An 18,353-nucleotide genomic window follows, 5' to 3' on the forward strand; every position below is an offset into this window, starting at 1 on the left:
CTTTAATCTTAGAAGGTTACTGACTCAATGAGAGCCCTCGCTGCATTCTGGAACTATAGTAATAGACAGTAGCCAATTAGCAAGTAAATACACATAACAACATATCTATGTGTTGTCTTCTACTTGGCGTACTTACAGAGATGCAATCAAACAAAATAGCATAACATTCCTAATGAGTCTGTCTCTGGCAGATAAATCTAACCAGCAGCTGAGTTTTATATTCTTTATTTTTGAGACAGTTTCCATATCATGAAACAACAGGTGTTTTTAAAAGACACGAATCCTGAAAAGATTCACTTCTGATCAGAGCTTGGAAACAGCACTACTAATTGCTTCCTGTTTTCGAATGAAGGAAACATACAGTCAGTGTGATTTCCACATATGAACAACTCTACTCCAATTTGTATTTATGCAGCGATCCTCCTTTATAACACTAGTCAGGAGCCACAGTTAAGAGACCGCACAGTTTGTCCACATTATAATGAGAATACAAGTGCTAGCTACTGATTTTTGTTTTGTTTTTATTGTTACAGTACACTCTCTCTAATCCTGACCTCATAGTTGAAAGAGTACCAAAAACACAAGGATTTTTTAAGCATGGTACTGATTGTGTACTTTGAGTAAATCACTTATCTAAACAGGGTCTAGCTTCAACTGATTTGGAGTGCTGTGAGCCTACTATAACACTAACAGTATTAGAAACAATTAACTGATTATGACACCTTATACACAACTAGGGACAGTGTATTAAACTGTGGAAGAAGATCATTGCACTTATAGAAAATAGGCACCATGCACCTGGAGTTGTTGAACTAAGGCCAGAGATACACAGGCAAACAATTGCTTGAAAAAAGTGTGTTTCTCCAGCCTAACAGTATATTACCATCACATTTTTGTAAAACCCCCTTAAACAGTAACCCTATAAGAATGTGTACATGTATTGCTGGTTAGGCTGTAGAGGATGGCAGTGGACAGGTACCAAACACAATTAAACCTGATTTTGTGACACTGCTTGTTTAAATACATTTCAACAGCTGGTGTCAAACGCAATAAAACACTTAGACTATTGACACTACCTGAAAAAGCAATGTTGATTGCACTTCATGTATGTAATCTGAACAGGGTGTATGTCACAATGCATATTATTGTTATTACTGATGATGAATTGTGCATATTGACTCGACCAAATAAAACGTTCTCTATAATTTCAAGATGAAAATGTTAACTAATCATTATATATGAAAATAAAAAATGTCCCAATTAGCACACAGAATAGCAATTACTTGAGATAATAAGCATTTTTAGTAATAGTACAAAAACTCAAACATAACTAGAAATATAGTCGTACTCGTTCTGAGGTTAAAAGGCAACACATGAACGTGGGAGATTTGGCTGGGTCTGGATGGTCGGCTCAATACCTTTAAAACAACTTGTTAATGACCTTAACTTCACTTATCTAATTTAATTCATAAATGACCTACTAACAGCGTGACTGAAAATAATTTAATAGCCATTCTTTAATATTACAACCATAAATATAATATCAGAACTTTGATTAGGTATTCCTACCTTGTATCGTAGTATAAATGATAATTTAAAAAAATCACTGTGCAAAAGAGGTTACATGAAACAATTTTTTCAAATTGAATGGAGTCCATTTAAATTACAGTAACCGTTAAGAAAACATTGATCTTTATTTGCATATACAGTAGAAATAATTTAATATAATGTGATCTTTACCTTTCTTATCCTATAAAATACAGGATTAGGAGGTTATTGTACTCATTTTTAGAAAGCATATATTGCATGTTTATACAGTAATGCATGGCATTATATATGTTATGCCCTAAGTGTGTGATAATCTCTTGTTAGCACATCTCCTGGTGTCCTGATGCTATTATGTCATGTAAATAAAAAGAAAAATGATACTAGGCTAAATAAACACTGACCCATTTAGCTATTTTTAATGCAAATGTGATGTTTATCTCATACTCTACAAAGAAATTATTTCTCTGGGGACTTTGGAGCCTGTGCACTACATTTTTAGTTGTATAATATCTGCTTGCATTGTAAGTAGTGTCAGTAAATTAACCCTAAAACAATGCGATTCTTGGGAGTTTGATTTGGGACCAGTGGTGTTATTGTTATATATCAACAGGGTTTAATATAATTGTCATTTTCTTAGTATTTTATCATCTGCTTTGTGCTACATTGAGGGCTCTTGAGTATTGAGCAATGAAAATCCACACGAGCAAGCGCATTCATGCACCCATGCTAGTATCCCATCTGTAAGAGAAAAAAAAAACAACAGTAGTTTGCCCATCTAACCCTTATCAAGCTGCCAGCTGTCACTTTCAGTTATACGTTGCACCAACAATACCCACAGAGTGAAACTTGGGCTGTAGTGTACAATATTTGTCTTTCTGTACTGCCAAAACCTCCACTAAACAAGATAGCAGGTGGCATTATACGGGTGAGTACAATTGATTGCCTCCCACAATCTATGGAAATACAGAATGCAGGAACGTTTTCTTGTTCAAATGCTCATCAGGAAATTTCACACAGGAGGTGTGTTGCAAATTAAATGTGGTTAAAATGATGTTTGGATTGCAATATGGTAGTGAATGCGGCACAAAATTAAAATATTGTTTTGATGCAGTGTTGAATAAGAGACAGAACACCTAGAACTTAGCTTAAATATAAGATTCCATTGTGAAACTCATTCTTATTGCCTCTCATTGTTTACAGTATACAATATGTAAGACTTGCCACGAAAAGCACCAGTAAAGGTTACATAAATCCTAATTCCTACCTCAAGGTAACACACAGGCTCATAATGCATTTAACCTAACATAATATGCGGGTTATAAGCAGGTTTTTGCATTCATAAAACAATACAGTATCAGACTTTTCTGTTTCTAAGGTAATGAGCATTGGGTTAAATAACTCAGATCCATTCTTTATGTAAGTGATTTAATATTGAAGATGATGTGTTGCATCATCTATTCTAAGCTGAGATCCTGATTTTGGAATGTATATGTAGTCCTTTAAATCTATTTTGTATAATAAGAGACTGTTGTACATTCACCTTGTATTAGTTAACAAGTGTAGTTAATTAGGTATAGTGAATGCTGATTCTGTCAAGAATGAATCAAAAAAGGCGTTTCAGCTCCCAGGACAAGGCAATACCAGGTTCTTGTAGATTTCTGTTTTGATCATGTAATTGGAACTTTTGATGATGACACAATGATTTCACACTCTCCCATTTGCAAGCCCAGTGGCAATTTGTTTCTTTGTACATACTTTAAGAAAATGTTGTAGCCCAAAATACCATTTCTTTTTAGAGTTTCATAATTAGCATTCTGTAGGCCTTAACTTGGAAAGTGCTAACGAGCAAATGTGGAGCACTTGATTAAATACATCCTTGGAAGATGGGTGATTGAACTCAGAGACGTATGGTTTCAGTACACTCAGGTGTGGATGTGGTAACATAGTTATGGCTGTTGTACTTGTGCGGCTGTAGAATTGTGTTTTATATATTAGTCGATGGGTTTAAGGTTAACATTTACCATTCATTAAGATACTCTTGATTTTTTTTGTTATGACTATAACCCTATTGTACTTTAATATCTATTTTTAATAGAGCTACGTGTGTTAGACTCAATATTATTTTTCCTAATTTACACATTTGACAGCAGTTCACAAGGATAAAGGAGAGACTACTCATGCTAAAATAATTATTTGTAGATTTACTTTTTTTTTTACTATCTTGAACTCAAAATGTTTAACAGCTCTGCTTAACATGTATGAAAACAACTGAAAGAAGAAGCTGTCAGATGTTTATTTGTATAACTTTAATTATTATTATTATTATTATTATTATTATTATTATATTTATATTATTATTATATATTATTATTATTATTATTATTATTATTATTATTATTATTATTATTAATAATAATAATAATAATAATAATAAGTAATAATAATAATAATTGGTATGGTCCTAAAAATGTTTCATAGGTCTCGTCGATTTTTAGAATATACCAAGTTGTAGACTTTTGTGACCAGATCACATTTTCTTGGCTCTGTAGCTTAAGTATTTTAAATATACTTGGCTATTCAAATGGACCCCTCTACCGTTCTTATAAAACTAGAAATCAATGACCATAGAAAATCATTTAAGAAACTGATTGACCTTGGAGTGATTTATGAAATTCCTTAAGGTTCACCATGGGAACAAAACTATTCCCAAAGAACAAACTATTTTACCTATCCCTTCTATGGAAACCCACTGGGGCATTGTAAAGAACCCTTAACCCTGTTTAAAAGGGCCTTTTAGATTTTGCTTTATATATGACTAATAATGCAGAAACATTTCATTAAAAACAGTATGTTTACAAAAATACTAATATTTTTGGCTGATCTTACCTTCAGTGTGGACTGCAGACACATAGGTCCAATTGTAGCGTTTGACAATGTCCAGTATAGCCCGTGCCTGAAGAGTATCAGAGGGCACAACCCTTAAGAAGTACTGGAAGAGGGTTTTATCACTCAGGTCAATACTGGTTGCAGAGTAAGCAATCTGAGGAATGTTGAAGAGCTGCAGTAGATTCTGGACTTGGATAGCCACGGAACTAGAGCCTGGCCCAATGACTCCAGCAATGGGCTTCTTCTTTTTTGGGGGGAGGTATGAGGTTGACCCATCAAGACACCACCTGGATCCATCGTTTTCATCCCGAATTGAGATAAGGGAGTCCCTTATGAATTCAATACTTTGTTCCAGAGCCACTGAAGAGTGCCAGCAAGAGTCTCTGATCTCACAACCCAGGGTGATGTTTGGCAGAAGGGTAGGGTCAGAATTGATCCTGTCCAATGTATGGAACATGGCTTCCACCCTTTGGATGCCGTATTGCTCTCTGACTTCCCCACATTTCCTCTCTGGAACTTTTTCTGCTGGAGGTTGGTGATGGACGGAGAAAAGGGCTCCGATAATTATATCCCCGTCTAATCTAGCAACAGAGCGTTGGGAAGAGCCCATCGTCAACAACGACCTTTCATACATATTGTTATGAGGGAAAACAGTTTCAAAAACGAATGCAGGGAATAACACTAGCACAATTAAATTCATTTTCTTATATGGTGCTATCCAAATCATGCCTATGGCGACCCTTGTCTAAGCATATCCATTTCTTGTGCTCGGTAACGTTTCTTGTTTACTGCTCAAAATATCCAACTTTTAAAAGGGACCAGGATTGTTACTATTATTATAAAGAGTCATTTTCAAAATCAAGTTTAGGTTCAAATACCTGTATAGGAATAAAAAAAAAAAAAAAAAAGGTATTATTGTTGATATATTCTTAATATACAGTAGTGATATATAAACGTAAAATGTTCCATAAATGCATGATGTGCAATAAAGTATATTGCTTGCATCACCTCCAAAAGGTATTTGAATCGAGTAAACAAAAAAACAAAAAAATAGACAGCTTTTCCCATAACAATCGTTGATTTAGGAAACAACAATAGCGTAGGTACAGTACACGAATTAAACTAAAACAAAATCAAGGAATCTCTGCTGCACCTTACCATGAATATTTGTCTAAAGCAAATCCCACTTCAATGTTTGTCAGTAAAAAAATATAAACATAAGGATTTCTCAAATAATGTAAAATGAAAAATCTGTATGATGCAAAACATTTATTTTTTATGAATAACGGTTAAGTTACGCAACAAAGGAACAACAAGATATCACCCCTCATAACCGCGACTCTCTATCTATCTATCTATCTATCTATCTATTTCTCTATACACACACACACACACACACACACACACACACACACACACATATATATATATATATATATATATATATATATATATATATATATATATATATATATATATGGCCTATATACCTGATACGACCTGTTCCTTAACTTATATAAGGACAAGGAATTCGTTTATAGAGCATAATATAATAATAATAATAATAATAATAATAATAATAATAATAATAATATAATAATAATAATAATAATAAACGTAATTTGACTTGCGAAAAAATAGATTAAACTTCAATATAGAAAAATAATCATACATCTTACCATCTTTTGTGATTAACTTGTTAGCTATGAATAACAACCAAAGCAATTTTATTCAGGAGTGTTTCATTGAGTCCCGCGATCGTCTCAACACATTTTGCAATAAGCGATGTTTCAGCACCCTGGAAAGTGCACAGACAGTTCCGTGTAAAAACAGGTTTCTCCCTTTCATTGAAATGCTACTAGCAATGATAACTTGCAATTAAAGACGGTTTCACGGCCACTCGCAACTCGCTTTTTTTTATTACCCATATGGTTATTTTAGGTGTTAAACACTTAAAAAAATAACCGATACTAATGAATTTTAACATTTGCTTAAGCTTAGTTCAGTTCAGCAATCCAGTGATCACACTCAAAGAACATGCAATGACGATAAGACCACAGAAGCAACTACTTATTTTACAGTCATCGATGAATGCGTGTTGAATATATTCCCAAATGTGCTAAATATATCAATCGCATTAATGTGTACTAATTTTAAATACATAGAAAAAGGAAATACCTGAATCCGCGAAGTGTCTGTTCTTCAAGCACGCAGTCTCTGTCAACTTGGCTGTGATATTTGCTTCGCCACTGATCAAATAGCATGAGTTTTCGCTTGAACGCGAGTGCCCTCTTTCTTTGTCAGTAATTTACTACAATAAAAACATGCCATCTAAGCTGCAGTGTTCACCAGTGACTCAAGGGAAACTGTAAGTAGATAGTATATTTATTACCGCGGCGTCAGCTCTACTCATATTTTCAACTTATACCTGTGACATGGTGGTTACCAAACTTTACCAAATATTATTGAGCCACAAATTGAATACCTAACCAGTCAAACTTTATAATCTACCAACTATCCAGTAATTTCAGTTGAAAAGTATTGGAGTCCAGCGCTACTGTAACTAGCTGTAACTATACCCACACAAATACACACACACTGTCCTTTTTTTAAGTGGTAGCCTTTATTTGGTATGTTAGTTTCTGTGTGTTTAAAAACGTTACACATCTCTTTTCTACGACCTCTAAAATAGTGCCTGAACTGAAGTGAATACCTACATAAGACAAAGGCATACAGCTTTCCTATTTTATCACTTGGTAGAATGATAGCTATGGTGCTCCTTCTAATAGCTTTTAAAAAAGAAAAATATCAAACAGAAAAACAACTGTAGCAGTTATAAGTTTCAATGCAATGGCTAATAAAAGGGTAGAAGTTATAATATAACAAAGTTTAAATAACATTTATTGTTAACAACTGAAAGTGAAACCACATAGACTGTTTAAAAGTAAACCAATAAGAGTTTGTAGTGTAGTGTTTCTTGCAGTGTTTCTTGGAGGCAATGTTTTAGCAGTAGTGCAGTTCTGCTCAGGTGAGTGGAAGTGTGCTGATGTTATGGAGTGAGTTAATGTTGAATGCCTCCAATGTTGGACTCTGATTAAATTAATGTTGTTAGAAACAATATTTGGAATGGTCTTGATTTTCTAAACCCACATGAAGTCTGTGAAAAGTCTTACAAAACCATAAATGCTTCACAATAAAATTCTCTCTTGGCCCCTTCTTATCGTGCTGTTGTATTTGGCTGATTTGGCAGCAGTCAATACTTTGCAAACAGGTCAATAAGTCCATCATACATCATTACACTGCACATGTTATTAATCAACCTTAATTTTGAAAGTCATTGAGGCTGAAATTGTAATAGAATCACCTTTCACTATTTGTGTGACTTTCAGGCTTTCCTGCAGAATGCTTTGCAATTTGTGAGTCTGGGAACATGGCTAGTACTGATTTGCTGAACTAGTCACAACATGTAAAAGTCTCTGCATATGCAACTTTCGTGATCTTGTAAGGGAACAGGTCACACTGTTAGAGTGAGGAAAAGGAGAAAGCGTGTGACAGTGTGTGTGTGCGTGTGTATGTGGCAGGTGGAGGGGGGTGGGGGAGTTTGCCTGCTGCCGAGGGATGCATCAGTTGGAATCATTCTTTGCCACTCAGAATTGGCAGGAGCTAGTGGGTTGCAGGGAATGGACCCGACTGGTCGATCCAGGGGGTGGGCGGGACCCCTCTGAGGCTATATATATGGGGAACAAGCCTTTGTAGTGGGAGACTGTGCCAAGAAAAGGGGCCTTCACTGTGAAATGGTCGATCGAATCCTGAAATCCTGAGCCTGAGAGTAAGGCAGAAAGAGTGATAGGGAAAGGAAGGCCACTAAAGAGAGTGAGTCAATTAGTAGTTATTTTGAGTTTTTTTTATTTTATGTTTGGTGTGAACCCTGGCCCAAATAGGGATTTGTTGTTTCAATCAGTTTCCTGAAATAAATAAACCGGTACTATTGCAATCTCAGTACTGCTTCCCTCAAACCTGACAAACGCTATAATATGTTGATGTTCAAAAAGCTAAGGTTTGATGACATAATTTGGGTTTAATAGTAAAGTTTTGAGCAAAATCTGGGAGAAAATAAGTCCCAGTGTTATGCCAATTAGTGTTGCTGCCAAATAGTGTCACCTGGCAGTATTTGGCAATATTAGTGTGAAATACAGTCTCCCTGCCAAATAATGTCACTACCACAATTTTGTCTCATTGAAGATTACAACAAAAGTAACAATGGGCAATAGATTGTATAATTAACCATCACATTGATTTGATATTTTAATTGTGTTGCATTCATTGTTTTTGGATATCAAAGATCAATGTAATGCTAATTCGTGTTTTTACTTCTTTAGCTTAGGAGAATATTGTCTATATTTAAATTTCAGTGTCTGTAATCATGTGCTGAGGGTGCAAAAATTGTTCTCTCTGACACAAATATTTTGTGCGATAGACCTAAAGTAAAGATGTATTAACACTGAGATACCCAGCAACAGGTTCTTATACAGATGTAGATGTTGGGAGCAGAGATTTCATTATATGAAAAAGCAATTCTATAAATCTTTCATCAGCTAGCTTTTTTCCCAACTTCCACTGCCTCAGAGTGGCAGGAGGGTGGCAATGAGTTCTCAAGACGAAGTACAGAGGGGTCCCCTGACTCTAGCAGGAAAGCTTGAGTAACATACTTGGCCAAAGTGGAAGGGGCACACTCACCAATCCACCTGGGCAGCGTGGTGAGTTATGGCCAACCCCCCCAACCATGCCCCCCCGTGATGAAAGCACAGACAAAAACATGGCCCTCATTCCCCAGAGGCTGAATTGCGTCACCAACAAAGGCAGCGGCTGGTTAGGTATGAAGGCAGAACACTGACCCTGGCCATGCATAACTGCAGATCTCTTTCAGGTGAAGCAAGACTTCAAGAATTGAATTGCGATATCGTAGGACTAAGCACAGTTCAGTGAAAAGATGAAGTACTACTAGAACACAAGATTGGACATCTTCTCTTCTACCGAGGCACTACAGATGGATGAACAAGAGACGTTGGATTCATTGTCCACAAGAGAATCAAGAACAACGTAGTAGCAATTGACAGCATGTCAAAGAGGTCCGCAAGACTGATAGTGAAAGTTTTAAGTAAGTATGAACTTCAGGTTACTCAAGTATATGCACCAACAACAAGCTATTTGGATGAAGAAGTCAAAGATTTTTATGAATAAATACAAGAACTGCACAAAAATGGGAAGAGCCACTATAAGTTCATCATTTATGACTTCAACGCCAAAAAAAGAAGATGAGAATTCCGTCTGCAAATTTGGACATGGTGACAGAAAAGAGAGGGGTGACAGACTAATCAAATTTACAGAGAACAAGAACTTATTCAGGAAATGGCCATGGAGAGGACACAACCGAGTGAAGAATGAAATTGACTACACACTCGCCAACAAGAACCACACCGCATAAGATGTCTCAGTACTAAACAATTTTAACACAGGAGGTGACCACAGACTTGTAAGATGCAAAATACACCTAAACACAGCACTGGAGCGAGCAAAACTCCTGATGACGAAATCCAACACAGTCAACGTTGAAATGCTCCCGAAGCAAAGCCTGGTGTTTCAGCTGGAAAAGAAGAATAGATTCAGCGCTCTTCAAGATCTGTAAAAAAGATGAAGCAATAGAAGTAAACAAAATCTGTGAAAACTAATCTGCAGACTGAAGAATGTTTTCAATACTGTACTTTGTTACCTTTCTGTACTTTGTTACCTTGTTTTTTTTTTTATATAACAATTATCATGGTATTTACCCGCAGTAAAAATATATAAATGTTTTTTAAAACCAGTTCATCCATTTTCATGTACTGATTCAAAATAAAATGTGACAGTTTTTTGACAAAGATGGAGGAAAAACTATTCTATACTGTATTTCTACTGGTTTCACGATGCAAGCTTGCAGCTAGCCTCTACCAATCATAATTACTTAATCTTGGCGTATCTGTTGCTAGGCAGGTTATGGGTCACATTGGCTACTTAAGTTTTGATTTCTGTATACAGTATGTGCTATATTTTTTATAACATTGTAGATTTTTTTTTAAAATTCATACTGCATTTTCCTCGCTTTCAATTGAGGAAAAAATAAGAATAAAAAATAACAATAATGGTTGTCCAAAGACTAAATTTGACCTAAACTGGACCTTCTTCAACATGGAGTATCAAAGCAAAATTGCCATTTTAATTGCTGATGGTACAAAAAAACAAAAGGTTGACTCAGAGTACAGTATTTGCAGTTTGTTTTTTCAAACCAGCTTCCCCGTTGATTTCTGTGGGCTGCAATGATTTAAAAAATCTTCCATGGGGTGTTTTTTCTACAAATGATATCAGTCAAGATTCATAATTCAAGTAAGTCCAAAATGTATTTGTTATATTCAGTTGCTTGCCTTATGTGCTGTGTTTAGTATATTACTGTATTCCATTTCTTATTAAATTAAGAAGTACCTTTTGAAACATGCAACGTTTTATTGCCTATAATATAAAGTACACAAACATATATGTAGTCAAAAGTTTACATACAACAATGGAAATGTATAATTTCTAGAAATTTCTCAAAAACAAATAATTTTAGGAAAAATCTTTGTAGCAAAAGTTTTGCTTTTGTGGATGAGGAAAAAAAGTTACACAAAATATATGTTTTACAATTATTTATTTCAGTAATTATTTTTGCAAAACTCAAACAATGCTAATTCAAAAGCATTCATACCCTGACAAGAAAAATGAAATTAATAGCTAGTTGAGGCACCTTTAGCAATAATAACCTATTTTAAAAAGATTAGGATATTTAACAATGAGATTTTGGCCTAATTCTTTAGTGATTTTTGACCATTCTTCAAAGCAAAATTGTTCCAGTTCATTCATATTCCAAGGACTTCTCTTGTGCACAGCTTTCTTCAACTCATGCCAAAGATTTAGATTGGGAGTGACTAGGCCATTCCAGAACCTTGACTTTATTCTTCTCTAACCATTCTGAAGTAGATTCTGATGTGTGCTTTGGATTGTTGTCGCGTTAGAACGTCCAGTTGCGCTTTGAACCAAGTTTTGTAGCAGAGGGTTTCAGATGATCGGCCAATATCTTTTAGTATGCTATGGAATCCATTTTACCATGTATTGGAACTAAATATCATGTGCCATTAGAGGAAAAAACAGCCCCATAGAAGGATATTACCACCTCCTGGTTCTTTCTTTGTACGCCTCACCAGACTTTTTCCAAACATAACGACTATCAGCGTGACCAAATAGCTTCATTTTTCTTTCATTACTCCACAAAACTTTTGACAAGAACTCATACCCATCATTCAAATAAAAGCCATTTTACAAACTTCATGAGATTGTCCTTGTGACATTTTCCTAAGAGAGGCTTTTTCCTTGGTCTGCAACCATTGAGACCTTCATCATGCAATATTCGACCTATGTTTAAAATGGAAACCCCAGTCCCACTTGCAGCCAATTTACTTTGAATATCTCTGGCAGTCAGTCTTGGATTGTTATTAACCTTCCTCACAAAACAACTTGTTCTTGGTGAAAGAACCTTTTTTCTTCCAGATTGAGGGAGCGTTGTGACAGTACCATGAGTCTTGTACTTCTTCATAATAGAAACAATAGTTGAAATTGGGATACTCAAATGCTTGGAAATCTTCTTGTATCCTTCTACAGCTTTATGATAATAAATAAGCAATAAAAAGCAGGTTTTGTTGTTTAGCCTCCCAGCTTATTAAAGTCAAGAGCTGCTAGTGATACACACACACACACACACACACACACACACACACACACACACACACACACACACACACACACACATATGGCTTCTTTGTAATATACTACCCCACAACAATCTAGTGTTATTCTTAATAATATTTCATTTCTTTCAGTAAACAAATCTCTGAAAATAATGACAGACAGATGATTAGTCTTTGTCCTTGGGCTCTTGCTTCCAAGACAAGTGTGTCACAGCTGTTTCCATTAGATATTCAATGGATGACAGCCTGGTCAAGAGAATGCTGCCAGGGCTATGGCAGGACCTCAGATTTATCTTCCTTCAGGAACTTTCTTGTAATTCACACAGTGGCAAATGTCACTTTTCCATCTGCACCATGACACCAGTCTTGAAAACTCAATCTGAATCTCTTGTTTCCAATGTCAAAATGGGGCTGCTGTCATAACCAGTCTACAATCCAATCTGCTAGTTATTAATTCATTTACCAACCTCAAATAATTCCTTGACGGTATAATATATTAACAGCCTTCATGATTTCATTAGATGCTCATTTGGTAAGTACCACCATTAGAGTGGGAAAACCTGCAATTCAATCTGGGGGATTCCCAGTTGAAATCCATTTAATCTGCTGATAATGGCAATACACAAGTCTGATTTCAAGTCAGTTCCGATGGCAGATGGATACATGGTACAATTTGCATAACACAGTGAGTGACACTTCCACAGTGTATGCCCCCCAGAGATTGTGTATCACCACAGTGAAGCATCCCAATAGACCTCCCTGGTACACCTCATATTCCAACAGTTTTGGTGGAGACACTTATTGCCTGTGATCTTCCATTTTGTTAACAGGTTGCCTTTAAATGTTTTGCACACATTAACAATCCAACTGCAGGTATACTGTTTAGCAGTATATTGTTTATTATATTGTTTATCATTATGTCAGCGAATTCCTATTATCAATCAATCAAACTTTATATATGCGAGTACATCTGAAAGGTGTATGTAAATAATTCAAACATTTACATTAAATGACAGGTCTGGCTATGCATCAATGCACATTCATTATCAAAGCTTTGCTGCATTGTACTTCACAATGTTGTTCACCTCATACATTATACAGGATACAAGAACTGAATGAATTGTTGTTCGTAACATTTTTTGTTTGTTTTTTTAAGTTTAGTGGAAGGACACGTGGTTATGTAAGAGTTCAACTTTCATTTTAACGTGTCAGCTTGCAATTAAGCTTAATGGCCTGTGTGAGATGCACAATTATCATAGCAATTTAGAGATCCTCCTTGTGCATGTATCTACTGACTGGAGAACTGTACATTTTGCATCCATGGTGCCATACATTTAAAATTGCTTTTACTTTCATGGATTTCTATTCACTGTCCACAAACACATAATGTACATATACTGTATAATACACTGCTTATTTAAACATTTCTATTTATTTATTTGAAAAGACAGTGTTTTTGTATTATGTGAACAGAATTAAATGTTTTTTTTTCTCTTTGCCCATACACATTATTACATTTTATAATACTAAAACAAACACTTTTATACAAATATACCTTTATATAATTTGTTCACAATCAAATACTGTACATTAAGTAATGACTTCAAAGGTTACAGAAAATTTGATACATTTTCAGCTTTCAATTGGGAATTTGATTACCAGTGCTGTTTGTCTGATATAAGTACATTCCAACCAGCTACACATGCAGAATACATAATATATAGCAATACACAGAACCCCGAGCTTGAATTACTACTGTCCCATACAATATGACACATGAAGTGTTTGTTTGAAGCTAGTAATAAAGAATGACATGTTCTTACTCTCTTTTTTACTGTTCCCTTGTGTGCTTTTACAGGTGCTTTTACAATGATTTCAGATGCAGCTCTTCAGTTCCATCTGCCTATCATATCCATATAGGTGTGGTAGAAGCCAATGTCTTTATATTAACAAGTCCCAACACTATCTAGTGTACCGCAGTGTATCGCCAGCAAAACAAAATGAAGCCTGATCTAAGAAAGAACAGGGTTTTTTACTCCCGATCAGTTACTTTAGTTTTAGTGCTACATATGTTCTGACTGAATGTGGAAGCTACATCAGGGACTAGAGTTGGGTCTCAGATCATAATGGAGTGGAGATGGGTGCCACCAGCTGCAGAAGGTAACCATAGTAACTAACAAAGGGGCACATGAAGTACAGCTGGGCCACATATCCCCAGGTACTATGGGAAAGAAGTTCAATACATATTCTTAGAGCATACTGCTCAGGGGGGAAAATGTCAAACTGTTTCTCAGAATGTGTTTGGAAAAAGTTTGATAACAGCAATATTCATTTACCAATATTCTTATCGAAAAGTAAATATACAGCACTCACTGTAATATAACAAAGAAATGCCATGGTCAATCAGTGAAATAATTTACCATTTTAATGTTGCTTACTTTACCTGAAACATTTAAAAAATTTAATTTGAAATTGTTATTCCCCTTTACTGAAAATATAAATGTATTACATTATTGGAACTGATGTGGCTTTAAGATGTAAAACAAGCAATTGGGTTGTTATGGCCTCTGTTTACTGTGGTTTATTTTAAGAATCCAGGATTGTGTAACAGTGTAAATCATATAATTAATCAACTGCTTAAACAGTGATGTCCATTGATAGAACATGGGTCACAGGTGAATTTCAAACCATATATATTATATATATATATATATATATATATATATATATATATATATATATATATATATATATATATATATATATATATAATGAAACTGGCTTCAAGAAGGGTTAGTCACTTAACCCTTTAACCTCCAGCCATTGGCAACAATAAGATCTGCTTCCTACAGTTTGGTACAGGTTAATGACTGTATGCATGCAACACTGATTTTAAAGTGCCCATGTGCAGAGCTGAAAACCTTGTGTACACTGGCCTAAGATTCCACAGTAAAAGGGATTAATAATGGAATAACCATTTGTTAAGTTATTCTTTAGACGAGTGGTATAAACAATTCATAGTTTACCTAAATTGCCTTGCTCATACAATGATTTTTGTATGTTTTCTTACTGTGATGTAATTAGTGGTAAAAGATTCATTCACTTCTGCATATCTTTAGAATTCTACATATTGAAGTGAGTAGCACTTATGCGAGTACTGTATACGTGTCTTTTATCTTACAATTAACTTTTAAAAACTGTTTATTTAAAGTAGCTGTAATCTTGTAGACTTCACCTGATTTGCACTTGTATTAGCTAAATAGGTCTCAAAAAGGCAGTTTTTAAAATGGTATTTGCCTTTTCATTGAATTTTTTTTTTATATACTGCAGTTACTGGGCAATTTCACCTTAGATGTGTATTCTGGGTCAAAGCATGTTACTGACAAGTATGTCAGTCAATAGGGGAAACAGCTGATTGGTTATTGACAGGAAAGAAGTCAGCGATGCTGAGGTGCCAAATGACCCGGACGTGCAAGACAGTCTAAAAGCATAGCTTGCACACAGGGATTTCTTTAACCTAGTGTTGTAGCAGATATTATGTTTTTTTTTTTTTTTTCTTAATTAAAACGCATGCTTGCTAAAATGCATGTTTCTTTCAAAACTGCACATTTCAGACATATGTAATGAATAGGTGTGCATGGCAGAGAAAATGTATGGAACTATTTTGTTAGCTTCAGTCACTTTCTGTCTGGGTTAAGGTTCTTTGATTATTAAGGTTCTTTGAGTTCACTCAGTCGGTGCTCTTAGTTATAGTTGCCTCTAGAAAGCACCAGCACCATCTAGTGCACAGCACAGGATGGTCAGTAAAATCAAAGACAATTTGATGCCGAGTGGCAGATGCACTGGCACTTGGCTTACATATGTCTAGGGTAGGAAACTAGAACTGAAGAATCAGAATAATTGGAAGCATTATCAAAGTGTAAAGGGACAAAAAAAAAAAAAACTATGAACATGAAACTGTATATTACAGATGTACTATCTGACAACTGGTCTCCCATTAAAAGTATTATACTTCCATTGAAATGTGTTTTTGTGTGACAATTTTTTTTTTTTAATTGTTTTTGATGAATTAAATGAAGTTTGATATTGGTGAAACTGTCTAGACACCTGTTGGTCTCTTTGACTAGAAAGGTTTCACACATAAAAAAACAGCAAGTATTATGAATAGGCCACACTGTCATGGTTTGTCTTGTTTCTGTCTAAAATGTACTCATGTCCTTGATATGTTTTATCAACTAATACACCGGAAACTATATAATGAACGCTAATGTGATTACCTCAAACAATGTGACTCATTGGACAATTTTACCAATACATGAATAAATTCAACCATATCCATTGGCAATTTAAAAAAAAAATTAATTAGTCATTTCACAAACATTATATCTGCACAGTTTGTGTAGTAATGAAAGATCATTGTCTTGTCAATATCTTCAACGTCTAAAAAGACTGGAATCATTGAAGGTAGTCCATGGAGAACAAGCAAATGGTTCAATTGAAAGTACAAATATAATAGCACCAAGTCATTATTTGATTATTGCTACCCACTGAGATGCAAGAAGGGGAAGCAGGGTTGAACAGTATAGAATCTGCATGCCCTTTCTTGTTCTTTCAGGTTATGTTAATTAACCCATTTAAAGCTATAGCGCCTCACACACAGAAAGCTGCAAATTCATCCAGAGACACTGTTAAACTGTACCTCTTGTTTTCTAATGTCGTCATATTTCTACTGGAAAAATGTAGAGTATAGACTAGACTAACTGAGCTGGAGCCAGATCACAGTAAACCAAGACGGTGCATCAGTACACACAATGAGTGGACAGAGGTAATCAATTAAATCAAACTCCACACTCAAGTACTTTATGAGGTAAATACGACTAAAAACAACTGAGATTTGGATTAAATAACTAAATGGTAATTTTATCCTGCTGGTTGTACAACAGATGCTGGCTTATCATGAAATTAAAATAATATATATATATTTTTTATGTATCTGTAGTTTGATTTCCTGATACTGAATGTATGTATACTCGTTTCTTATCTAATGCATGTTTGTGCAATAAATTCAACTTTAACAGTATGCTTTTTGAAATTTAAAAAAATGATATGAATAAATAAACAAATGCTTTCTTTGCTTGAGATGTGGGGACATCCATGCTTACTGTATATACTTTTATACACAATGTCTAATCATCGTTAAACCTTATTCCAATCATTATTTCAAACTGTTCGGTTCATTAATTAACAGTATTGAACAACTTCATGACTATCAAACATAAAAAGAAACACTGTTATTAACATATCAAATACTGCTTTAATGTCATGACTCCTTTTCAAACACATTTTTTGCAACCGACTGCAACATCACACACACAATAGGTACATGAATATGCAATGGAGAGTTCAAACAAGTTGCTAATGTAATGCTAGGAAAACAATGCATACAGCTGAACATGTAATGAATGGTGCTGCAGTTTCCAACTACAAAGGCCTTTTGTGGAAAACAAAAACCTAGCTTTTAATAAACTGACGCAAATTTTAACACGGTTGTCTTAAAATAATAAGACCTAGTGGGTATTATATTGCCGTCGTCATTGACCCAAAGATTCATTTTCTCACTTGAAATTCCAAGAACAAACAGCATGTCTCTGCTCATTTTTGACAAGATTTCCACAGCTGTCAGATCCTAATCACAATCCCATCATGACTCACTGGTTTTGGATCTATCATGCTGTCACTGTATAAACATGGAAGTCACAAAGTGTTATTTTGTATGCATATCCCTGCCAGCAAGGACAACTCCAAATCTATTAAAATGGGTAGATTATTAATTGCAATGTTTTCCCTCTGCAGTCTCAAGGTACCATGCACTTCACTGACATTAAAACTGATAGAATGATGATGCTATTGCTGAAAACTCCAGTGCATCAAAGCACCACATCCTGCTGGATATTCAGATGATAGAAAACACACACAACTGTGGTGTGATATGTAATGAAAAGTTTAGCAAATCCAGTTTTGGTTTGATAAAATAGCAATCCATACCAGATGCTAACTATGGTACCCTCACATCCTTCCAACTATAACACAAGATATCTTGGTAAA

General features: G+C 35.0%; 1 protein-coding gene across 4 annotated transcripts in view; it reads right to left on the minus strand.

Moving 5' to 3' along the window:
• Window positions 1-6,706, minus strand: part of LOC121316952 (metabotropic glutamate receptor 1-like) — a 56,380-nt gene extending 49,674 nt beyond the window's left edge. For 2 of the 4 annotated variants that reach the window (XM_041252366.1, XM_041252369.1), the window contains exons 1-2: window positions 6,613-6,706; window positions 4,435-5,312 (exon numbers count right to left, since the gene is read on the minus strand). In XM_041252366.1, the coding sequence (XP_041108300.1) occupies window positions 4,435-5,161 (727 nt within the window). In that variant the 5' untranslated portion in view covers window positions 5,162-5,312; window positions 6,613-6,706. Of the gene's footprint in view, window positions 1-4,434; window positions 5,313-5,592; window positions 5,767-6,113; window positions 6,243-6,612 lie in introns of those variants that run through there. The other 2 variants (XM_041252367.1, XM_041252368.1) reach the window with 2 other exon arrangements.
• Window positions 6,707-18,353: the final 11,647 nt, after the last annotated feature.

The sequence above is a fragment of the Polyodon spathula genome, chromosome 6, assembly GCF_017654505.1.
Source record: "Polyodon spathula isolate WHYD16114869_AA chromosome 6, ASM1765450v1, whole genome shotgun sequence".
Taxonomy (NCBI): domain Eukaryota; kingdom Metazoa; phylum Chordata; class Actinopteri; order Acipenseriformes; family Polyodontidae; genus Polyodon; species Polyodon spathula.